Source organism: Rhinoraja longicauda, chromosome 7, assembly GCF_053455715.1.
Source record: "Rhinoraja longicauda isolate Sanriku21f chromosome 7, sRhiLon1.1, whole genome shotgun sequence".
Taxonomy (NCBI): Eukaryota; Metazoa; Chordata; class Chondrichthyes; order Rajiformes; family Arhynchobatidae; genus Rhinoraja; species Rhinoraja longicauda.
In genome coordinates, this window is record NC_135959.1 from 49,519,277 (window position 1) to 49,545,975 (window position 26,699).

Below are 26,699 nucleotides of genomic sequence, written 5' to 3' on the forward strand. Positions count from 1 at the left end.
CTGCAATGAGAGATTTTCAGCTTTCACGCGTTGATCCATTACATGAGAATAATGAAACAAAACACACACCATATACCAGATGTACCTAGAAATTTGGTTTCATGGGCTGGTTTTGAAATTTTTTGATAATTGACAATAGATCTTGAAATGTAAACATCCAATCATACATCAATCTTGCAAGGCGAATGCGATTCTTGCATTGGAGCGGATAACATATTTTCATTTATAATATTCCTTCTGGAGCACAAGGGATTTAGAGTGAACGTGGATCACATTGTCCTTGTGGCTTCCATCAATGGGCACAGTTATGTCTTAATGCTGTAGTAATAAATGCTTAGCAAAGTCTTTCAACCCTCCATCCCTTCGCTGCTTTTTCCTGATCCTCTCAATCTGCATTTCCCACTCCTCATGGTATGATAAGAATGAACTGTGGATGTTGGTTTACACCAAAGATAGACACAAAGTGCTGGAGTAACTCAGTGGGTCAGGCAGCATCTATAGAGAAAAGGGATAGGTGATGTTTCGGGTCGGGATAGTCTGTTTCTCAGTTGTCACCTTACCAGATACTGCGACCTGTCACCCTTGCCCTATCATCACCACAACATAAAGGGCTGTCCATGTCCCTCACTACTAACTGTAAACACTATCCTGTTTCCTGATCCCTTCGCTCCAGAGTGTGCACTATCCTGCTTCCCACTCGTATTCTTCTGACCATGTGCAGCGCTGCCTGAAGCCCAGAGTGAATGATTGGGATTGTGGCTGGCCTCTCATCTAGGTTGCAGCTGAATTTTGATATAATGAGACAATGTTCAAAATTGCCGTTCTCGCAAAGCATCTGCATCATTCCACCAAACCCTTCATCATGCACTGGGATTTTGAGGCATTATTCTCTAAAGACTTAGCCAGTGATTCCCCTATTTGCAGAAGAGAAGCCAGTGTTAGAACAGTGGGTGATTCATAGACTGGAAATCCTAGGGTTTGTAATCTGGAAAGCAATGACATTACACACAACAATTAAATATGATGGTGTCCACCTGCAAACTAAGATATGGTTTTCTGTTTTCAGAAGAATGCTGCCTCTACCCAACACCATTAAAAGGTATGAAGTAGGGGGGGGAATCCACATCTACCATTGATCTTGCAAAAGAAAAAAAGAAAAAAAAATTGTTTTTATGAAACTTTCAGTAACATAATTTGTTCTAAATGTTAAATTATGTCTATTAGATAATTTGGTCTAAATGCTAATTTACAAGCTTGTGTGCACCAAAACATTCGACCAATTGCCAAATTTAGCATTTTTAACTAATAATGGAAAAGAAAAATCATATGAGGTCACGCGGCATTTGTGGAGAAAGAAATAGAGTTAATATTTCAAATCTATGAGCTTTCATCATAAAATGTAACTGCTACCAATTTTACAACCAAATTAATTTTTTTTAGGTTACTAGGTTTTTATTGGAAACTGGTTTTACAGCATTAAACATTGATTACTTATTGATAAATTTATGTTAAGAAATGGTAAAGCATTTGAGACAAGGTGAATAATTGAAACCAAGTAATACATCAACATTTTAAGCTATATCAGCATCATCAAACGATGGCAATACTATAATGATATCATTTAAAAAAACATGAAGTAATAAAGATCGAAAGTTAGAGATTGTTTGGGGCAACAGAACATGGCAGATGATCATTTGACATTTCTCAGTATACAATTTTAACAAGAAGATTAACCTATGATACATGAGTTAGTAACTTCATTAAAATGGAACATTAATATTGATAATTCCACCGGGTGGCGTCATCAGCGATGGCAACCTTGCCGACAGTCTGTCTGACTTTTCATCTTTTTTGTTATTTTTATTGTGTTTTAAAAGTATGTGTTAATGTTCTCTGGTTTGTTTTATGTGGGAGGTGGGGGAGGGGGTCGGGGGAAACTTTTTTCAGTCTCTTATCTTGCCGGAGATGCGATTGTTTTCCAGATGGTATGTCCGGTCGCTCTGCGGCCTAACATCATGAAGCTGGCGGCCTTGCTCGAGACGGACCTTGAGCCCCACCGCGGGGCCATGGCGATCAATTGCCTGGAATCGACGCTTCAACTGCGGCCTGCGGATTTCAACATCGAGAAGCTCGCAGTCTCGGATAGAGACTGATGGCGGGAAGCTCCAAAGTCGCAGCAAGTTTGACCAGCCCCGACCCGGGGTCTGATCGCCTGGCGCAGGGGAGCTGAAATCTTACCGATGCGGGAGCTTGATCGCCCCGACGTGGACGGCTCGACCACCGATTGTGGGAGCCAAGATCGCCCCGACCGCGACAGAACAAAGAAGGGAAGAAGTTTGAACATTTTTTGCCTTCCATCACAATGGGGAATGTGGGGGAGTCACTGCGGTGGATGTTCATGTTAAAAAATTATTTGGGTGTCTTGTTGCCCTTTATTGGTATGACTGTATGGCAAATCAAATTCCTCATATGTTGCAAAACATACTTGGCTTATAAAGTCCTATTATGATTATGATTATGATAATGATTATGATAACAAATATTTCAACCAGTATTCCTTTTGGGATTGCAACTGCAGTGTCATTTTTTGTTGAGTAGTTTTCAGATAATTTCCAATATTCACCCATTTTCTTGTATCCTGCCTTGTTTCTAGGTAGAGTTTCAGAGGAACCAGTAACCCATCTCACACATCATCTTCATGTATGAAATTAAATTGTGAATGCCTGCTGATGATGATTGACTGAGCCCAAACTTAACCACATTTAATATCTTAGCCACTGTGCAGAAGGTGCTAGTGAACAGTAACAAAAACTGAATTTCCTTTCCTATTTTGAGGTCACCGAAGTGTATTCCACTTTCAATACAACGGTCCTGATTGTGATTCAATTTCCTGATTGTGATTCAATTAGTACCAAACTAAGACATTTTTAGTCTTAGTTTGACTAAAGGGGGGAGAGGGTGCTGGACCAATGCATGTTTGGGCCCAACAGGTCCGGGGAGTGTCCCCCGGGGCCGTGGGCGGGCGAGGGGGGACAGGGAAGAGGAGAGGGAGTCACTCACCTCCGCCCTGTGTGGCCAGTGCTGCGGGCAGAGCAAGCCATGGAGCCAATACGTCTCCTGCAGCTCGGCGGCGAACAGTGGGAACGGCCATCGTTTGGTGGTGCTGGCAGAGCGAGCGATGGACCCGAAACATCTCCTGCAGCTTACGGCGCCAACGGCCATCTTGTTGAACCCTCTGCCGCCGCCTCTGCTGCCGCTCTACACCACGGGAGGAAGGTCAAGCGCGGGGCACGCCGGGACGGACGATGTTCCTCCCACTGGTCCTTTCGGGGGTGGGGGGGGAGCGAATTTATTAAAGTTGATTAAGTAAATTGTTTTTTAAAAGTAACAAAAGTGGATTTATTCAGACCACGGGGGAATGGTGAGTAAGGTGGGCCTAAAATTGTCGCGTTATTGTGTACCTTTTTTTCCGGGAAAAAACCGCCCAAAGAAACAAAGAAACATGCGGGACAAACATACGGCACAAACAAATGGGGGAACAAACAAGATGAGAGTTTTAGTAATATAATATATATATATAGATGACTATCCTAGACAGAGTGGCTGGCTAATTCCATTATCAATCCAATCTGATAACCACATTTCTGCAAATGACTAAAATTACCTAGAGACAAAATGAACTGCAAATACTGTAATCTTGATAAAACGCAAAGTGCTGGAGGAACTCAGCTGGTCAGGTAGCATCTGTAGAAGGAATGGAGAGGCAACGTTTTGTGTTGAGACCCTTTTTCAGGCTCCGATGATGTTTAGGTTGGGTCCTTCCTTCCAACTGGCAACATTTCAGGTCGAGACCCTTCTTCAGGCCAAGGAAATCAGAAGAAGGGTACCAACTTGAAACATTGCCTTTCTATTTCTTCCGCAGATGCTGCCGTACCGGCTGAGTTATTCCAGCACATTGTATTTTGACTAAACTTACTATTTGATTATAATCTGCATGTGGAAAACTATGCCTTTCTCATTGTATTTAACTATAGAATATCCCTGCCTTTAAAGGGGGAGATGCTGCAGTTTTTGTTTTCATTGATCTTAACTGTTTTCATTGAACTTAAAAGAGACTACTCCCTGAGTGAGTTGATTTTGTTTGCCATCATTTAGATGATTTGCTGAGACCAGACATTTGCACCACTGGAAAAAACATATACCCCAAACCTGTATTGCCCCACATGGCTGTTTTTACATTTTCTGCCAAATCGAAGGGCTTCAAAAATCACAAAATTTGTCAGAAGAGTATGTGCAATAGACTTAAAATGCATTCGCAGAATGTATTAAAACATAATCTGTGCTGTTCCAATGTTAACATGCTAAATTCAATGCAGCCATTGGCATTTTGCTGCCCACAATCAGAGAGGGGCAGCACCCTATAAAGGCACAAATGCCTCAGCTGCCAGACAGCAAAAACAGTGTCTAGTGTGCAGGAGAGTGAGCTACAATAGTTTAGTTTAGTTTAGTTTATTGTCACGTGTACCGAGGTACAGTGAAAAGCCTATTTGCTTTTGATTTGGAAAAAGAAGTAATGCAAGCTTGTGTCCTAGAGTCACACACCAGCTGTGTTCCTCACTCTAAGCAGTGTGCAAAGTTCAAAAATCACAATCAAGTCAGAACAATGGGCAGCAAATCATTTTTTTTAAATAACAGGTATTTCAGAATACAATGGCAATGCTATTCATTGCCATTTATAGAAAGGGGACAGCAAAATCTCTAGTCAAAGGGGTACATGGTAAGACAAATTCCCATGTGCCAAGGTGCTAGAAAGACCAGCCAGATATGCCATGCGAAAACCCTGGCCCAAGTAATCTCCTCCAAGAGTGCGAATTTCCCCTCAATGGGGCTGCGTCACAAGAACCTTAAGATACGCAAAGCTGCCATCCCATTCTGACACAGATTCAGAGCAAGAGAGAGGGCAAGACCAAGACAGAAAGTGCAGGAGAGAGAGCACACACAAGAGAAACATATAAACAGATGATTGCAGAGATTGTTCCTCCATCTACACACACACACTCTCCTGCACTGCTCTGTATCCACACCCTGCCTTCAACAAATCTATCCTCTCCACACCACACATCCAAATATAAACTAATGAAAAGGTAATTTAGAGACCAACATTTCCTCCATTAAAGCTAAAGCAGCCAAGAAGAAGGAAGTTACATTGAAGGAAGGGTAGGCCTCCTGCTGGGCAGAGGGACCTCTGAGGGATGAACCACCCCAGATAATAGAATCTGCCTGTGATGCTCCTTAATACAGTTTCATTGTGATAACTACTATTGGAATTGATCTACAGTGCGCATCTTCATCACCACATGTGAACACACCTGAAGAAAGGAGATAAGGAGGAATTTCTTTATTCAGAGGGTGGTGAATCTGTGGAATTCATTGCCACAGACAGTAGTGAAGCCATGTCATTTGGTATTTTTAAAGGTGAGAGTGACAGATTCTTGATTAATAAAGGTGTCAAAGGTTATGAGCAGAAAGCAGGAGAAAGGAGAGGGAAAGATAGATCAGCCATGATTGAACGGTGGAGTAGGCTCTGCTCCTTCTGATTCTGATCCTATGACTAATGAACGTATGTGCTGCTGCATCACCATAAATCTGATTTGGACCATGCTTACATGTGCAACTGCTTCTTGCTCACCAGGATAGCTTGATATGGAGCAGTTGGAGATGGAGCAGCAGGTCGGAAGAGTGAGGAGAGACAGGTTGGAGAAGGGAGTGAGTAAGTGAATTGTAAGTAAAGTAAGAACATAGATTGTTGTCAGACTGTTCTGCAGCCACCATTTTTCAGAGCTCTGAGCTCCAATTTACATTTTTGAAACATTCTTGGTACAATAATAACCATTCTTGGATGCAACTGATGCTGAGAAAATATCCAATGCACTAATGTGAGTCACATCAAGAAATGCCTAGTTCAATATTTTGCTTTCTGCAATTTCACCCGAAAACTATTGGTAGCATGATTTATTATGGGTAAAATTGATTTTGGAATCCACGGTGTTGATAAAAAAGAGCACTGTGCAAAGTTCCAGTTTCTAAAAAACGCAGTCGTCAACTAGAATTCTCTTTTGAATATCAGGTTCACACGGTGTATCCATATTTAGCATTCATTTCATAATCATGTTGAAATAAAGCTTTGCAATCCTTTAGGAGTTGAGCTGAGTTAGTTAAATTCATTTTACCATCAAGATTGTTTCCCATGGTAAAAGAAGAAATTATATGTATTAGGCTTGTTCAGGAATCTAAAAATGAAGCTTTAAAACACCCTACAGTTATTATTTGATAGCATGATGGCCAGATTTCATTGCAATTCAGACGTAGATAAATGCTAATATACAAAAAAAATCTTGCATCGATTAATGTTATAATAATATCTCAGTCATATAGTTGTACAGTGCAGAAACACATCCATCAGACCACCATGTTCATGCCAACATTTTTGCCCATCTATATTAATCTCACCTGCCCCAATTAGGACTGTATCATTGTCTATGAAAGTGTGTCTAAATACCACTTAAAGAAAGTAATTGTGTCTGATTCCACCAGTTCCTCTGGCAACAAGTTCCAGCTATCAACCATGCTCCACATAAAAGAGTGATGGGAAAAAGACTTTGACTATCTTCCCTAAATATTCTTTTAAAAGGTCATCCTTCAGCCTCTATGCAAAACAATCTCAGTCGATCCAATCCCTCTCCATAATTAAAGCCCTCCAATCCAGGTAATATCCTGATGAATCTCCTCTGCATTTTCTCGAGAGCATTCACATCTTTAAACACTCTTTTAAGGGCCTGTCCCACTTAGTCAATTTTTTAGGCAACTACAGGCGACTAGGCTGTTGCCACATGGTCGCCAGGGTATCACCTGTACGGTCGTGAGTAGTCTCCTCAGTCGCCCAAAGAGTCGTAGCATCTTTCTGGTCGCTGCTGGATTTTCAGAATATTGAAACTTTTTCGGCGACAGTTAGCGTCAGTGGGTTTGACACCAATGAGCGTAGCTTGACGTCTCCTGACGTAGGTGCTGTCGTAGGTTGTCGCCAGGTGACATAGGTTGTCGCTGGTGCTGTTTGCTGCTGGTCTTCAGGTCATGTCGTTCTGCCATGATACACTGTCTAGTTCGGAGTTGTAGTAAGTGCAGAGATAGTCTCTCTGGTCATTGGCTCTCTTGTTGCAGGTGTTTCCTGGCAATCTCTCCAGTCCCACCATCGGTGCAGCCTGTCCTCCAGTTCTCCATGTGCCTGGTGTGATGTTGCCTGTCTGGTTGTCCACTCGGTCACCCTCCACCATGGCTGCTGCTGCTGCACTTCTGGTTCGGATCAGGTTGTGAAGGACACACTGCGTAGACAATGGTCCCCACATTCTTGGGCTCCTGCTCCATCATAGTCAGCAAGCATCTGATTCTGCTGACGATTCTGAAGGCGTTTTCCACGACCCTCTTAGCCCTGGACAGCCTGTAGTTGAAGATCCTCTGCTCCCTTGACATCTGCCTGTGAGGGTATGGCTTCATCATCCATGACCTGAGTGGGAAGGCGTCATCACCAACCAGTATGTGTGGGATGTCAGGGTTGTCTTCACCAGGCAGAGGTTCTGAATCAGGAAAGCCTGCTCTTCCTTCTTCTAGTGCTTCCCCAAGGGAGTTCTCTCTCCAGATCCCACCATCTGTGACACTGCCAGGTGTGCCCACACGCACATACAGGAAGTTGTAGTTTGCATCCACCAGAGCCATGAGTACGATGGAATGGAAGTTCTTGTAGACACCTGATGGCCACATGCTTGCCATCCACTGCCTCACATGTGTTCTGTAAGTTCCATCAGGTATCAAAGTCCTGTGCCACTCTCTTCCACTCATCTGGTGTACTAGGGCAGTCCATAACTTCATCTTCATAAGCATTGATGATGGCCTCACAGATGTCTCGGACAACTTTGCTGATGGTGTTATGGGCCACAAGAAAGCTGGAGGAGAGGCTCTTGTAGGAGTCTCCTGATGCTAGGTGGTGGAGGGTGATGGCTAGGTGCAGGCCTGGTTCCAGTGGCTTCCTCATGAAGGTCTCCTTTTTCTCCAGGAGAGGGTCCACCCGTGTCTTCAGCTCGTGAAACAGCTCAGGGGGAAGCCTAGTGAAGTTTATGAAGGCAGCCTTATCTTCTTGCTGGAGCTCAGTCATCAGGTTGTCATACTGGCCCAACCTGGGTCTCTTCAGGGACAAGGGCTTCAACCACACAGACCTCTTCTTGAGCTTCTTCTTCCCCAATCTTCTTGTCCTTCTGTCTTGCTGATCTTTAAGCATGAGGGCCGCTGCAAGCAGCAGGGCTTCTTCTTCTTGTGAGAGCAATGCCCTCTGATGTTGCTCCATGGTAGTCATGATGCAGAATGATTGGAAACCTTACCCTACACCCCCTTTTATAGGGAAACTGGGTAATTTCATTGTTTTGGAGGCCAAAATTATGTGAATTATCTTCAGTTGTCGCCGACAGGGACGTAGCTTGTCGTAGCTTGCCGCGGGTGGATGTAGGTTGACTTCGGTTGTCGTCTGTGTGGTCGTAGGTGTCGTCATAGGTTGTTGTAGGTGCGGTTGTAGGTGGACGTTCTAGGTTGTGACGATTGGGTCGTCGGTTGTCGGTAGCTTGCCATAGCTTGATGTTGACTAGGTGGTAGGTTGCTGTAGCTTGTCGTAGACATTGTCGTAGGGGGGTCCAGTCTCCGGTTTTTCGGCGACCTGCTACGACTATGACAGTCGCCGGCAGTTGCTTTAAAAATCGCCTAAGTGGGACAGGCCCTTTATACTCTTGACTCCAGAACTTGTGGCAACCAGAACTGCACACAATAGTCCAAGTGAGGCCTAAGCAGTATTTTGTATAGTTGCAACATAAGGTCCCAACTCTTATATTCTATGGATGATAGACACAGTGGTGGAGTAACGCAGCGGGTCAAGCAGCATTTCTGGAGAAAAAGGAGGGGTGACATTTCGGATTGGAACCCTTCTTCAGACCTATATACATATTCTATGCCTGACCTATAAAGACAAGCATGCCATACACTTTCTTCATTAACCTGTACCTCTATGACTCCGTTTGCACTGCCACTTCCAAGGAAATATGGACTTGCATCCCTCGGGTTCTCTGTTCATCAACATCATAGATTGTCCCACTATTTAATGCATATGTCCCACCTCTATTTGACTACAACATGCATCACCTCACGCATGTCTGGGTAAATTCTACCTGCTAATGCTCTGCCCAACTTTCCAACTGATTTATAGCCTGCTATGGCTTTAAACAACCTTGCTCATTGTTCACAACACTACCAACTTTCTTGTCATCTGCAAACTAACAAAACATACCTCCTATATTCACCCCCATGTTGTTAATATATATCGCATACAAGAAGTGTCCCAGCATTGATCTCTGTGGAATGCCACAGTTTAAAGACTTTAAATTAGTAAAACATCCTTCTACCAATACCCTCTCGCTTGCATCACCAAGCTAATTTTGACCCCAATTCACTACCTTACCTTGGGTTCCATGTGTCTTAACCTTCTGGACCAGCCTACATGAGGAACTTTGTAAAATGTCATCCTAAAGTCCATACACACAATATAACCCACCCCCCCCCCCCCTTTAAACCCCCCTCCCCACCCCCTCCACTTTCATAAATCATCTTCTTAACTCCTCAAAAAACACAATTACATTTGTAAGACATACTGCCTATCGCAATATTCTGCAGTCTGTACCTTCCCCTTTGCCCTATCTATTGTACTAGGATTTGACCTGATGGTATGTCTGACCTGTTTGGTTGGCATACAAAACAAATCTTTTCACTGTACCCCAGTTCACGTGGCAACAAATAAACCTAATCCTAATCCTAAATAGCCCATACCTTTCCACAAGTACACAAATCCTGCCTCTTAGAATGTTCTCCAATAATTTTCCTACCACAGATGTAATGTTCACTTGCCTGTCCCTGTTGCTTTTCTTACATAGAGGAAAAATATTAGCTATCTTCCAATCCACTGGTACCTCACCTAACAAAGATTCAAAAACCTCTGCCAGAGCTCATGCAACCTCTCCCCCCTCCTGTTTTCCATTGTATTCTGGATTGATCTTATCTGATCCAATTCATTTGACATTCGCACCTTATTAATACCTGCATGGTTCAGACAATCAAAGTATCCTTCTCTGGACCCACTATCCTTTGCATCTTTCTACTTGGTGAGTACAGACGAGATATTCACCTAGGACTTTACCCACATCCTCTGGTTCTATCCACACACAATTACCCCTTTGATCCCTGAGAGAACCTACACTTTACCTAGCTACCTTCTTGTTTCTAATGCATTTACAGAATGACTTGGTGTTTTCCTTAGTCTTACCTTTTACTCTCCTAATTTCCTTCTGAAGTATTCTCCTACACCTTCTATATTCCTCAAGGCACTCACTTGATTGTGGAATCATACCTTTCGTATGCTACCCTTTTTTATCCTAATTAAACCAACTGTAGGCAAATGGTGTTCCAAAACAATTCCTAATAGAAGTCTTCCAGTTGATATTCCAGCGAGTGAAACCAATTAAGGAAATTAAGACTATTTAAAAACAAGTTTGAGTTGTAGAAATAAAAACATTAAGATTAAGTTTAAAAAAACGTGCTTAAATTTACCTTTTCAATCCAACTAAGTTATTCCACTCAAATGAATGGGGTTGTTGTAGGGCCGGACTCAAGTATACCTGGCTCCTAAGTTCAGCAAAACTTGGCTCTGCCTACCTACTCAATATTGAGTCCAGTAGCTTTGTGTTCCCGATTAAATAAAAACAGAAAACACTACAAAACATTCAGCTGGTCATACTGCATCTGTGGCAAGAGAAACAGAGTTAAGGTTAACTCTGTTTCTCTTCTCACAGATGCAGCCTGGCCTGTTGAATAATTTTAGCATTCTTTGTTTTAATTTCAGATTTCCAGCATTAGCAATGTTATTGATTTTCATTTCCTTGTGCTTCTGACTTCTGCATTGCGATGGACTGCTCTGACCCACACCTGCAGGAAAAATGGTCCCGATGTTGGGAAAGTCCAAAACCAGGGGTCACAGTTTAAGAATAAAGGGTAGGCCATTTAGGACTGAGATGAGGAAAAACCTTTTCACCCAGAGAGTTGTGAATCTGTGGAATTCTCTGCCACAGAAGGCAGTGGAGGCCAATTCACTGGATGTTTTCAAGAGAGAGTTAGATTTAGCTCATAGGGCTAACGGAATCAAGGGATATGGGGAAAATGCAGGAACACGGTACTGATCAACCATGATCATATTAAGAATTGCGATGCTGGCTCGAAGGGCCGAATGGCCTACTCCTGAACCTATTTTCTATGTTTCTATGGTGCTTCTCTATGAAACCGCCAACTGTTGAGCAGCACAATCCAGCAAATAACTATTGTTAGGAAGTGATGGAACCCATTAGCAACACCATTATTAAACCAGGTCAGTTTAACTTAAAAAGTGGAAGTACAGGAAATCTAAAATTAGGGGCTACGTATGATTCATTCAATGTGAATTTTTCTTTTTAAACATTCTTTTTCAACATAATTTGCGAGTCTGTTTAAAGAAAACACGGCTTTTCACATTAATAATAATTGGGTAACCATGGAGAAGGTGAGACCACTCAAGGATACAGGAGGGAATTTGTGCTTTAAGAAGATGTGGTCGAGGTACTATACAAGTACTTTGCATCTGTATTCACAAAGACAGTGAGATCAGCGTGGACGTCACTAACAGCAAGGGCAGTTTGATACAATTATGGCATTTAAGAGCTTTTTAGATAGGCAGGGAATAGAGTGTACAGTAACAAGTAACTGCAGATGCTGGTTTACCAAGGGAAGACAAAGTGCTGGAGTAACTCAGCAAGTCAGGCAGCATCTCTGGAGAACATAGATAGATGACGTTTCGAGTCAGGGCCCTTCTTCAGACTGATTGCAGGGGGAGAGGGAAAAACATCTGGAAATGAGAAGGGGCCAGACGAATCATGGCCAACAACAGAAAAATGGTCCCGATGTTGGGAAAGTCCAAAACCAGGGGTCACAGTTTAAGAATAAAGGGTAGGCCATTTAGGACTGAGATGAGGAAAAACCTTTTCACCCAGAGAGTTGTGAATCTGTGGAATTCTCTGCCACAGAAGGCAGTGGAGGCCAATTCACTGGATGTTTTCAAGAGAGAGTTAGATTTAGCTCATAGGGCTAACGGAATCAAGGGATATGGGGAAAATGCAGGAACACGGTACTGATCAACCATGATCATATTAAGAATTGCGATGCTGGCTCGAAGGGCCGAATGGCCTACTCCTGAACCTATTTTCTATGTTTCTATGGTGCTTCTCTATGAAACCGCCAACTGTTGAGCAGCACAATCCAGCAAATAACTATTGTTAGGAAGTGATGGAACCCATTAGCAACACCATTATTAAACCAGGTCAGTTTAACTTAAAAAGTGGAAGTACAGGAAATCTAAAATTAGGGGCTACGTATGATTCATTCAATGTGAATTTTTCTTTTTAAACATTCTTTTTCAACATAATTTGCGAGTCTGTTTAAAGAAAACACGGCTTTTCACATTAATAATAATTGGGTAACCATGGAGAAGGTGAGACCACTCAAGGATACAGGAGGGAATTTGTGCTTTAAGAAGATGTGGTCGAGGTACTATACAAGTACTTTGCATCTGTATTCACAAAGACAGTGAGATCAGCGTGGACGTCACTAACAGCAAGGGCAGTTTGATACAATTATGGCATTTAAGAGCTTTTTAGATAGGCAGGGAATAGAGTGTACAGTAACAAGTAACTGCAGATGCTGGTTTACCAAGGGAAGACAAAGTGCTGGAGTAACTCAGCAAGTCAGGCAGCATCTCTGGAGAACATAGATAGATGACGTTTCGAGTCAGGGCCCTTCTTCAGACTGATTGCAGGGGGAGAGGGAAAAACATCTGGAAATGAGAAGGGGCCAGACGAATCATGGCCAACAACAGATGACGTCAAGCGAGCGTGTTTCCTGAAAGGCAGGACAGAGGTTGGATTCTGATAGGCAAGATTCCTGGTTGGTCAAAGGCTAGAGATAGAAACAGGTGTGAGCCCAAGAGAGATACATAGTTGGAAATTGTACAGCTAGTTGAAAGACTTGGTGGAAGGGATGGCAAGAAACCGGTGCAAGTTCAGCCAGGGTTAAAGGGAAGGGAGTGGCACAGTGAAAGTAAGGGGGTGGGGGGAGGGTAGTGTTGGGGGAGGGGAGAAAGCGGAGGGGGGAAGGTATTTGTACGTTACCTAAAAATTGGAGAATTCAATATTCATACCGTTGGGTTGTAAGTTACCCAAGCCAAATATGAGGTGCTGTTCCTTCAGTTTGCATTTGGCCTCATTCTGGCAATGGAAGAGGCTCAGGGCAGAAAGGTCAGTATGGGAATTGGAAGGGGAGTTAATGGTTCGCAACCCACGGATATGGATCATGTGCAGGCAGATGAGATTAGTTGGCATCATGTTCGGTACAACATTGTGGGCCGAAGGGCCTGTTCCTAGGGTATAGTGCTCTAAATTGAAAAACTTGCATTGTACAAATCATTTATGTGACTGTACTGAAGGTTCAGATAACTCTCTGTACAAATGCACTCACTGTAACTGCAAGAAACAACTGCATGTTTCTTTGCAATTTAATTCAATATTGATTGAAGACAGTTAAAAACTCCCAACTGTTTGATCAAAACCATCCTGACATACAACCAATGCCTAGAATTCTCTACAAATGGAAGGATTAATGCCTAGACTGTTCCACAAATAGAAAAAGGAGGAACATGGTTTTGTCGATTTCATTGCAGGTTCATTTTTGCTCTGCACACATCACAAATCCATATCATAAACTCCAGTTTTAGATTTTCAAAGGCAAGAAGATAGCAGCAGTGTTTATAATGTAAGGGTATGACATTCCATGCACCTTATAAGATACCACAGAATTAATGCACACCATGTGCCATGTAAGACACACACTTCAACCGCGTTGATAAGAGGGTACAGTAACAAGTAACTGCAGATGCTGGTTTACCAAGGGAAGACAAAGTGCTGGAGTAACTCAGCAAGTCAGGCAGCATCTCTGGAGAACATAGATTTTTACTTTGCAACGTACAAATTACAAGGGACAAAGAGCAAATGACATTAATGTCTCAATCTACAATTGCCCACAAGGAACATCAAATGAACAGAAATAACTGGATTGAGTCATTCAATAATCTCTTACACACTATGAATGTCACCTTAAACAGTATATGTGCTGCTCTCTCATTGACTGTTCTTTGCCCCTCTCATGTACAGCAAAGGATTCATCAGCCCATTGGACTACTGGTAGAATAATGATGAAAATAAGTAATAATTCAGTTCAAAGTGCAATTCCTCTCCTCAGTCCGGGTCCCACATACTGCCTTGCTTTCAGTTGCTGAGTCTCAGTTGCTGAGTCTGCCCTACTTAGTCAATAACAAGGCCCTCACAAGTTCAGCCAAGTGCGTGTAAAGGCAACAATTCCAAGGTAGTTAAATTGCTGGAGTATGTACAGGACATTTTTTCTCCGACCAAACTGGGGAACAAGATATCCTAGCTTGACTATTGCGCATTGAGAAAGGGCTGATTAATAATCTTGTACGTCCTTTAGGGAAAGGTGACCATAGCGTGATAGAATGGAATGTGAAATTCATTTAAAATTAGAGGCCTAAATCAAAACCAGGCAAAATATAAGGACAGAGCTGGCTATTGTAATTTGGAAAGCTTTATTGTTAGGTATGAGAGCGAATAAGCAACATCTAAGGTAGGAAATGTAACAATTACACATTCTTTTGCGGTGCATAAACATGAACGAAAATGTAACCCAATAATGGTTAATCCGTAAGAATTTAAGTATAATGTTATATTGAAAGACCATCACAACTCCAGTAACCCAGGTTTGATCCTACCCTCCAACATAACTGCTTTAATCTAATATTAACAGGAACATTGCTAATTTCATTTCAAATCTTGCTGCAAGTGAAACAGATGCCACAAATGATCTTTGTATAAAATGTAGGTACCAAAATTGTTCAAATAAAATACGCTGGTTTAATTTTTGAGCTGTATATCTAATGTACATGTATAATTTATGTTGTTCTTTCCACAGCCAAATTACTATCTATATGAATTGTTGGGTAGACCTCTTTTCATTGTTACTTTTTTTAAGATGCTGATTTCTATGCTTTTTTTCTATTTGTCAATGATAAAGGTTAAATGGACAGCTATCACTGTATGCAGAAATTCCTGGTCACTTCCGTCCCAAAGAATGAGTCACATTGAGAGTAAAGTGAACACTGGCAAATTATAAACAACAGTTAAAGCCCCTGGGGAAGTAAATAATGGCATGCATTCTGTCCAAATGAAATAAACCTCATGCCCTGGCCAAACTCCACAACAAATTCTTCTTCATAAATAGAAAGAAGAAAAGAAAAAAAAGAAAAGTATTTTAGAACTGTTATCTTCATCAACATCTGTGGAGTTTAGTTGCATTAACAAAGTTTTTTTCAGAAAGGTTAATTTTCCAGATTCAACTAATAGAATATTTCTTTCCTTCCTGGATTAATCCTTACACAGACAAATCTCTCTAACACTGATCAACATCCAAATGCATGATGAAGAACAGATTCTGTGTCCCCATACATTTTACATGAAAATATCAAACCTAATTGGCTAGTTAAATTTGAACATAGAAAATAGGTGCAGGAGGAGGCCGTTTAGCCCTTCGAGCCAGCACCATTCATTGTGATCATGGCTGATCATCCACAATCAGTAACCCGTCCAACTTCTCCCCATATCCCTTGATTCCACTAGCCCCCAGAGCTCTATCTAACTCTCTTTTAAATTCATCCAGTGATTTGGCCTCCACTGCCCTCTGTGGCAGAGAATTCCACAAATTCACAAATCTCTGGGTGAAAAAGTTCCTTCTCACGTCAGTCTTAAATGGCCTCCCTTTTATTCTAAGACTGTGGCCCCTGGTTCTGGACTCCCCCAACATTGGGAACATTTTTCCTGCATCTAGCTTGTCCAGTCCTTTTATAATTTTATATGTCTCGATAAGATCCCCTCTCATCCTTCTAAACTCCAATGAATACAAGCCTAGTCTTTTCAATCTTTCCTCATATGACAGTCCCGCCATCCCAGGGATTAACCTCATGAACCTGCTTCAATTACAAGGATGTCCTTCCTCAAATTAGGAGACCAAAACTGTATGCAATACTCCAGATGTGGTCTTACCAGGGCCCTATACAGCTGCCAAAGAACCTCTCTACTCCTATACTGAAATCCTCTCGTTATGAAGGCCAACATGCCATTAGCTTTCTTTACTGCCTGCTGTACCTGCACGCCAACTTGCAGTGACTGGTAGACAAGGACATAGCTTCCATTTTATGGTTCCAAAACTGCCCACTTTCTTTACACTGGGGAGGAATCCAGCTTCATGATCAATTAGGACATGAAAGATCCCAACTTCCCTAACTTGGATTTAAATCAAGAATTCCTCTTTTAACATATATTCAGTTTGCATTATAACATTCATGAACTAAATGTGTTGAAGATTCATCTTCAACCATACATTAATTGTGAATTAATTGGATGAATTGGATGAATTAATCTATTCATAAATAGGAGATAACTGTGGGCACGTACCTAATTCAGTATGAAAATTATTAATATATTTCAAATAAATGCATTTAAATAAATTCATTGTTAAAAGAAAATTAGTAATTCCCGGTCATGTTGCCCATATTTAGAATGAAACCTATTATATTGCGCTTTGCTTGATCAAGTCCATTTTCTGAAACTACAGGTGTGAAATGGTATAAACAGACACAATCCAAAATCGTGGAGGACTAACTATTCATTGGGTTTCCATCAATTAGCAAAATTTCAAAATTCACTGTCACCTATCCCAAGATAAGTCAAATTACCTAGGTCAAAAAATCCTAATGGGAAGAAGTCATTACAAGTGTTTGCACTGAATGGTTGCTGTTAGCCAATGAACAAATAACATAACACTTGCGCAACAAAAAAGACAAGGTTTCCACCTCACAAATAAAGGATTGGGAAACAAACACTTCAAGACGAGCCATTTTAAACCCCTAGATAGTACGCCGTGTAATCTTTACACTACCTTAAACAGCGATCGGCAAATATATTCATATGCCGATGTTTTCAGTGTAGCTATCAGCGTTGCGATTCGGACATCAGTGTTTTCAGATTCCTAATGGGTAAATAAATGGATTATAAGCTATAAAAAAAATCATTTTAGAATGTAAACATAACATTTTTCAAATATAAGGCCTCTTGTGCCAGAGCTCAGAGCTAGTCACTAGATTTTTTATTATATAAAATGGAGGATATTTCTGGATTACAGAAGGGTACTGACTGGATATGTGAAATTCAGTTTTTATTAACTAGCATTCTAGAATATTCCGCACTGATTAAGAAATGAATTCCCTCGTTCTCTCTATAATAATTTAATGCATGACATGTGTTTTTATATGTTTGTTTTTTATTTTTATAAACTATAAAAGCTGCTAAATGGAAGGTAAATTCTAGAAACAATTTTGTAACAATTAGAAATAAATAACTTGTAAGGCAAGAGCACTGCCCCATTTTCACTTGCACTGCACATTAATGTTATGGAGCAATTGACCTTACCCCCATTTAAGGAAATACCACAGAATATATGAAGTACGAACCAGAAAATAAAACCATTCGAATTTATTGTACAAAACCATTTCTGACTGTGGAAAAGTGCTTTTGTTGGTATAACCAATAGTTTAACTACAAAATTGCCAAACTTAATCAATGGTAAGAATTATTTTTTCTTTGGAAATTCCTACTATTTGTACATTAGAAAGTAGTGCGCTCATTTTTGCCATTGGTAAACTGAGATATTTTGAACCATACCTTCTTGTTCTGCAATGATCGCTGGAAGAGCCTAAGAAAGGCTGCAAGACTGAAGCGATACATATTATTAATTTTGGACAGATCAGTTATGATAAAGAACATCTTGCTGGCTGTCTCAGCAAGTGGGAGAAATGCATCCCTCTCCTGCAGAAAAAGAGAAATTAGAATCAAGAATGATATTTTGCTGCCCCCCACAGACAGCAATGTATAACAGTAAACTACTGTACAACATGCTCTAAATTATTAAAGGAAAATAAAATACTGACAATTTGTCTTCAGCCTAGAAATTATGCGAGGGTGGGAAAGGCATAAGAAATAGTGCGAGGTAAACATATATTTAATTTGTGGGACATCACTGTAAAATGCAGTGTGTGGACTAAGTGGAGAAAAATAAAATGGGTCATAGAAAGGGCGCACAGATTATGAGCCATGGAAAGATCTTGGTAGAAGGATTTACTGGAGGAAGAATTGGGGGAGGTGTGGGGGCGCTTCGATGGAGAGCCTATTGAATGTACCAAATAGGCTTTGTCTTCTTCCTTGGGATGTTCATGATTGTATTGCATCTGAGATCTCCTAGCAAACCTCCTCTCCTCACATGTGGGAGATGAGGTTGTGAACTTGTACATGACATTCCTTTCTGCTAAGTTTTAGAACATCAGCAGCTCCTGAGAGCTGTCTTTCAGCTGTCTTTCAGCAGCTCCTGCTTGGTGTCTTTCAGCTGGCTTAAAGCTTTTATGAGTTCTTGCCAGTCAGGATGGCAGTGAGGATGGACCAGGCAGTTTGCTCAGGAATGAACACAAGGGCACTCGTGTCAAGTACAGAGTTATGGTTGAGGATTGACCTAATAGGAATGGCCCAGGAAATAATTAACAGCAAACACTGCCTTTCGTGTTTGGATGCTCCAACAAGGGGAAAGCAGCAACTCTATAGGCTCCTAAAGATAGTCAAAAAGCTGATGGTCAAAAGGATAATCGGTGACTGGAAATAGTACGAGGTCCAGCAATTCGGTGATAATCATGTCCATGCACTGACTCTTCAGTGTTGTCAAGGCTAACATCGCTAAAGGGCCTACCACCAAGACCCAAGAATGGTGAACAGAAAGTTAGTCAGGCAGGAACATTCCAAAGAACTTCTCAAACCATGACTCTATCCTTAAAACAGAACTCTAATAAGAAAAAATAATTGTCAACACGTTTGGAAATTCAAATCAATGATGAATATCATCATCAGATTATATTCTTTACTTTTTAATTAACACATGATCTCAGCATTGCAAAAGATGTGATTGCATTGAAAAAAATCACCAGGATGTTGCCTGGTTTGGAGGATTTGTTAAATGGAGAGACTGGGTATGCTGGGCTTATTTATCCTGCAGTGAAGGAGACTGAGAGGGTGACCGGATGGAACTGCCTGTATATAAGATTAAGACAGGCCTCACAGAAGTTGTAAGATTAAGTGAAGAATGGATAGGGGTAGATAGTCAAAATCTTTTTCCCATGGTAGTATATCAAAAATGAGAGACCATAGATTGAAGGTGAGAGGAAGGTCTTTTTAAAGGGATTTGACAAGTAACGTTTTTTCTCACACACAGAGAGTGGTTGATAACTGGATGCTCTGCCAGAGGTGATGTGGAGTCAGATACAATTAGCATGTTTAAGAGATATTTTGACAGACAGTTATTTTGGCAAGAAAGCTTTGGTCCTAATGTGGGCATATGGGATTAGTGTAGATGAGCAAAAAGGTCGGCATGGACGTAGTGGGCAGAAAGGCCCATTTATTGTGCTCTATGACCTTGATTCCATGACAAGCTGTAAAAAACAAATCTTCACAATACCTGATCTAAAGAAACCTGTAATCGGAAAGACTCGTTGAGGGATTCTTGAATTAATGCACTGCTGGCCTTGGTCTGATTTAGTGATTCAATAAGTTCCTTGTTTTCCAATATATTCCCTTGCGAAGTGGCCAGTGTCTATGAAAAATTACATTGGCATATCTTTTAATTCATTTCTGCAGACTGCACATATCCATTTCATCAGCATTAAAAAACTTGATTCAAATTTAAATAAGCAACAATCTAAAGATTATAACACCCCCACAGAATTTTCAATTTCAATATTTTAAATCAAAAAGCCAAACTATACAATTCCAGGTCTCTGTTAAAGAGGAATAAAACCAGAAAATGGTGCAAATATCAGAAGATTAGGTGGTGCAATTACTGCCTGACCTTCTGATATTTCTAGCACTTCCTGTTTTTATTTTAAACTTTTTGCTTTTCCGATACTAAAGTGGCTCATGCCATGTTTAGTAGTGCACAAAAAAGGCCTAAACTTATTAAATACTAAACAACAAGGATGAGTCTCTTCCTTTTCTCCCCTCTCTCAGCAGGCAAGAAGTACAAAAGTGTGGAAACGCACACCTCCAGATTCAGGGACAGTTTCTTCCCAGCTGTCATCAGGTAACTGATCCATCCTATCAACAACTAGGGAGCAGTCCTAGAGAGCCATCTACCTGAGTGACCCTTGGACTATCTTTAATTGGACTTTACTGGACTTTATCTTGCACTACACATTATTCCCTTTATCCTTTATTTATGCACTGTGGATGGCTTAACCTAATCATGTATCGCCTTTCCAATGACTGGATAGCACACAACAAAAAGCTTTTTACTATACTCATGACAATAAACTAAAACTAAACATCAATAAATAGGTTCTGGCGTTGAAACATTAATTTGATGCTCATTGACAGAATTCTGATGATTAATTGGACATTCACCTGATCAGGAATTCTTATCAAATGAGAATGACCATTGAAAATTGACATTAACAGTCTTTACTGCAATTCTCTGCTTGCAACCTAAATACTAATTATTTTCCAAGATTCAATTCAATGCGGATCACGTAAATATAGTCAAGCATACATGAAGTCACCAACAACTAAATTTAGAAGCATTAAATTTCCCCCAAGGGCACTTTCATTTATAACAAACTGCACATCAGATTCAGAATCAAAAAATATTTCACAAATACTGAGATTGCTTTTAATTTTGAGTCTGAAATTTTAATAAAAGATTTAAAATGAGCACCAATTAACATAATTTGTAAAATAATCTTTGCACAGTTACCTCGAGGTGTCTGGCATAATCCTCTGCCTTTATATACTGTGAAATCCATGAAAATTATGACTTTAATTTTATTTTAAAATATCTGTGTTTTTTGTTCCAGGATTGGATATATAATGCAGATATCCTGGATATACACATAATGCATACACCGATCAGCCAAAACATTATGACCTGATGAGCCAAAACATTATGACCACCTGCCTAATATGCTGTTCCTCTGTGTGCAGCCCCATACGCAGCAGGGTGCGATGCACTGTGTATTGTGACACATTCCTCCTGTGACCACCATTAACATTTTCTGTGACTTGTGCCGCAGATGACCTTCTGTCGGTTCGGACCAGACGGGATAGCCTTCGTTGCCCTCGCGCATCGATGAGACTTGGGCACCCAACGCCCTGTCGCCGGTTTGTGGTTTGTCTCTCCTCGGACCACTGTCGGTAGGCACTCATCACTGCTGACCGGGAGCACCCCACAAGCCTTGCCGTTTCAGAGATGCTCTGACCCAGTCATCTGGACATAACAATTTGGCCCTTGTCAAAGTCACTCAGGTCTTTACTCCTGCCCATTTCTTCTGCATCCAACACATCAACTTCAAGAACTGACTTCACTTGCTGCTTAATATATCCCACCCCTTGACAGGTGCCATTGTAACAAGATAATCAATGTTATTCACTTCGCCTGTCAGTGGTCATAAAGGTTTGGCTGATCGGTGTATCTGTATGCACAACATTTTTTGTGGTATATGCAAGATCTGCATAGACTGCAGGTCACTCACATAAAATTTAGAAACAGACTTTTAATATAGCGGTGAAGACTGCCTCTGCATGACTTACAGAGCCCTCCATAATGTTTGGGACAAAGTCCCATCATTTATTTATTCGCCTCTGTATTCCACAATTTGAGATTTGTAATTAAAAAAATCACATGTGGTTAAAGTGCACATTGTCAGATTTTAATAAAGGCCGTTTTTATATGTTTTGGTTTCACCATGTAGAAATTACAGCAGTGTTTATATATAGCCCCTCATTTCAGGGCACCATAATGTTTGGGACAGAGCAATGTCATGTAAATGAAAGTAGTCATGTTTAGTATTTTATTGCATATCCTTTGCATGCAATGACTGCTTGAAGTCTGCCATTCATGGACATCACCAGTTGCTGGGTGTCTTCTTTGGTGATGCTCTGCCAGGCCTGTATTGCAGCCATCTTTAGCTTATGCTTGTTTTGGGGGCTAGTCCCCTTCAGTTTTCCCTTCAGTTTTCTCTCTTTCTTCTTAATGATGTTCCAAACAGTTGATTTTGGTAAGCTTAAGGTTCGGATAATGTCTCGAACAGTTTTATTCTTGTTTCTCAGTCTCATAATAGCTTCTTTCACTTTCATTGGTACAACTTTGGTCCTCATGTTGATAAACAGCAATAAAGGTTTCCAAAGGTGATTAAAAGACTGGAGAAAAGATTAGGTGCTGAGAGCTCTCTTCTACCTGCATTGAGGAGGCATTTAAACACACCTGAGCAATTACAAACACCTGTGAAGCCATGTGTCCCAAACATTATGGTGCCCTGAAATGGGGGGATAATGTATAAACACAGCTGTAATTTCTACATGGTGAAACCATAATGTATAAAAAATACCTTTTAATAAAATCTGACAATGTGCACTTTTTTTTCTATTACAAATCTCAAATTGTGGAGTACAGAGGCAAATAAATAAATGATGGGTCTTTGTTCCAAACATTATGGAGGGCACTGTAAAAGGGATTTCCCCAAGCAGGTGCCACAGTGGCACTGGGAACATGAATTGGATCCTTCGAAGCAATTTATGTACCCAGTTCTCCGTCGTCACACTCCCATCCATCCCCACCACTAAATAACACAATGGCAGTGCCCTACACACCAGACTCTTGAAGCCATCCTCTGAACATTTACTGAATTGTCATCCTTATCACACATTTGTTTTATCCCAACATGAATCACCTTCTCTCATCCACCCACAATCACCAGTCACCTCGCCTGATCAATGATGTCCCACCAATCCCTATCCCAACTGACAATTTGCCTTCCCTTGACTCTACTGACCACAACCCCTCAACGTCACTAAGCCAAAAAGACAATTTTAGTCCTTCTAGTCATAAACACAGCCCCCAAACACAACTACCCCAGCTAACAATCTGCAATGCAGTCCAATTGACATAACTACCTCAGCAAACAACCAATATCGAACCCTTCCAAACAAAACTGCATCCTCAAACGATAGACAGATACAGCCCACCCAAATACAATGACTCAGCTAATGGCCAAATGCAGACCCCCCTCAACACAACAACCACAATTAATGACTTACAAAGGCCTGGCATTTTCACCCCCACCAATGATAACCCACTCCAACTGGCACAATCACCCTCCAGAAATGACCAACAACCAAATTATGTTGGAGCAGAGATCAAGGTAGGGATTTGGAGGATGGGAAGATAAAAAGGGTCGCGGGCGATTTCAGATAGATAGAACGTTGTCGAATTTAAAGGTTTATTTTATTTAAATGACTGAGGATTATCTGGTAAAGAGGGGATATAAATTCAGGTGCACTTTTCTAATACCAATTTAAAATTTTAGTTGTCAGAAATAACAAAGGAGGAAAATTAAATACGTGGAGAAATGGGTTCAATTCTGGCACTTGTACTAGTGCTAGAATAAAGGAAAGTTCCATTAGGAGAGGTTTGTGCATGACACATGTGTGTGTGCATGTGCACGTGTACGTGTGCATGTGCGCGTGTGTGTGTGTATATGTAGATATAATCTGCTGAAGGCTAATTTTAAAAGCAATTTAAGAGAAAGGCAAAGCAATAGCAGAATAGCACCAAGATTAGTCAATTAATAACACAAATATAAATAACTGGTTAAAATCTAATTGTGGTTGCGTTTGGATAAGTATTCAAAAATGCTCAGCAATAAGGTTAACAAAATGGAAAAGGGAGACATGGCAACCCTGATGGTAAAGAATGGGACAAATGCAATATAGAGGAAAGACTGTAGTTCAGAATAACTGTTTTGTCTCCCAGAAATTCTATGCTCATCCCCTTTCCTCCCAACTAGAGCAAGTAAACGGTCACTCTTTCACTCGCTTGCATCCCACCACCCTCAACAATGTACGAATCTTCAGACACAATCTTCCACTCTATATTCCAATCTTCCAATCTTCCTTCAATATTCCAAAGTCTACCTTGACTTCCAGGTTCGCTCTTCCATTTCCATCATTCATCACTGTCCTTCTCATCGAGGTACAAGGCTAGAGTAGCATGGAAGATGCAACATCAGTCTTTTACCACTTCTCTTTCCAACATCCAGGTGTAAACTTTTCAAATGAAGCAGTAACTCACGAACACTCCTTCCAACTTAATGCGCTGCCTTTCATTTTCACAATGTGGTCTCCTCTGCACTGGATAAACCAAATGCAAATTGGGGGCCGCTTGACCTTCCGCTGTCTGCAAGATTGGCCTTCCTCTGTCTGCAAGAGTGACTCAGAGCTTTCAGTGGCATCTGACCTCTCTACCTTTGGCCTTTAAATGTTCTAAATTAAACTCAAGTAACAACGTATTTTCTTCCACCCAAATATGATACAGTTCTCAAAGCTCCAACACTGATTTCAATCACTTAAGGTAAGCAGCCTTCTATTTTTGATGCAATCAACTCAGTTTTTCCTCTCCACAGATGCTGTCTCTCCTGTTGTGTACTTGTAGCATTCTCTTTTATTTCAGATTTCTACCAACTAGTCTGTTCGGCATTTCTTAGTTCCAATATTCATATTTCTTTCTGCCTTCTTTCACCAACTTTTTTTGCATTTCATCCGGAAAAATTATCAGCAATTTACTAGCCTCAGCTGGTGCATTGACATTTACATCATTCCGTCTCTTTTAATATCCAGACCACCATTCTTTTTGTTAACTTCTATCAGGTCATCCTCAGCCTCCAACACTCCAGAGAAAATAATCCAAGTTTGTCCAACCTCTCCTTACAACTAATACCATCAAAACAAAGTGACATCCTGGTAAGCCGCTTCTGCACTCTCTCCAAAGCCTCCAGATCATTCCTGTAATAGGGAAACCAGAACTGCACACAGTATTCCAAAAGTTGCCTAACCAAAGTTTTATACATCTTTTATACAACAACAATTGCAGTTTTTTTCATTTTTTATTTATCTAAATATAAGAATATTTTAATTTTGTTGTATCCAATCCATGTTTTGACAATTACTTTTATGTTGAAAAAAATGACACTTTAACTCAGCTATAATGGATGTTTCAGGTCGGGACCCTTCTTCAGACCTTCTTTCTTTTGAAAGGAATGGTTTTGCATCCATAAACCTCTCTACCTTGGAACCATGATTAATCCATGATAATGCAGACAATCGTGATTTTTTCCCCTCTAAAGAAAATACATAACCGTAATTTTTTTTAAACAAAACTGCTCAAAGGAACCATCCTAACACAAATCATTCCTGCGAACATTTCCCTTAGCAACAGAACTCAAAAGGGATGAGATTATTTGTGTGCAAATCATGGCCATCATGTGAATCTTCACAAAAACTGTCTTACTATCATCTGCAAACATCAGAAATTCATTCATTTTGAAATGGTAAAATATTTAAGTCAACATAGCACCTTGCCTCAATCAATTTCCTTAATACATATATGTATTTTATTATAAAAGCTTCTATTTATACCTCCAGCAGGGAATCTTCAAGCTTTGCTAATTGAATCTTTTTCTCCTCTTCCTGTTGCAGAAGTGTCGTCTTACGTTCTTCCAGCTCTGGTTTTTCATGTTGCAGGGTGACAGCTAACAGCTTCAAATAGATAAAAGAAAATCAGCTATTCATTAATGCATATGGATATGATCAACAAAGATCAGCAGTAGACAAATACTTAAACCAGGTAATTACAAGATTAACAAAATAATGCTTCATCTGCGCTATTGATTTCCATCCATCCACCTTCCCACACAGTTCACTTCCTTTTTGATACCTCTGCTTTACACTTGTCTTCCTACAACCACTGACAACCAACAACCATTGCACTCCAGATACCGCACTTTAAAAACTGACGAATCCAAATCAAATACAAAAGACAGCTGGTGAACATATGCACCAAAGCTCCAATTGAACCATTAAAATTCCCACGACATTTAATCATTATACAGTATTATCACCCCAGTCTATTAAAACACACATCGTTACTTGTCATAACCATCCTACAGAATATTATTAACTTCAATGGTTTACCGAATAGTGAAAGACCTGGATGGAGTGAATGTGGAGAGGATGTTTCCACTAGTGGGAGAGTCTAGACCCAGAGAACAAAAGAACGCACCTTTAGAAAGGAGACGAGGACGAATTTCTCTAATCAGAGAGTGGTAAATCTGTGGAATTCATTGCCACAGACGGCGATGGAGGCCGTCAATGGGTATTTTTAAGGTGGCGATTGACGGATTCTTGATTAGTAAGGGTGTCAGGGGTTATGGGGAGAAGGCAAGAGAGTGGGGTTGAGGGGGAAAGATAGGTCAGCCATAATTGACC

At 40.7% G+C, this 26,699-nt stretch overlaps 1 protein-coding gene across 2 annotated transcripts in view; it reads right to left on the minus strand.

The window, feature by feature from the left end:
• The window catches only part of dync2h1 (dynein cytoplasmic 2 heavy chain 1), a 310,791-nt gene that overhangs the window by 141,875 nt on the left and 142,217 nt on the right, over nt 1-26,699 (minus strand). For both annotated transcript variants that reach the window (XM_078402527.1, XM_078402526.1), the window contains exons 68-71: nt 25,851-25,970; nt 19,846-19,980; nt 18,012-18,155; nt 17,230-17,319 (exon numbers count right to left, since the gene is read on the minus strand). In XM_078402527.1, coding sequence (XP_078258653.1) covers nt 17,230-17,319; nt 18,012-18,155; nt 19,846-19,980; nt 25,851-25,970 — 489 coding nt within the window. The remainder of the gene's footprint in view (nt 1-17,229; nt 17,320-18,011; nt 18,156-19,845; nt 19,981-25,850; nt 25,971-26,699) is intronic.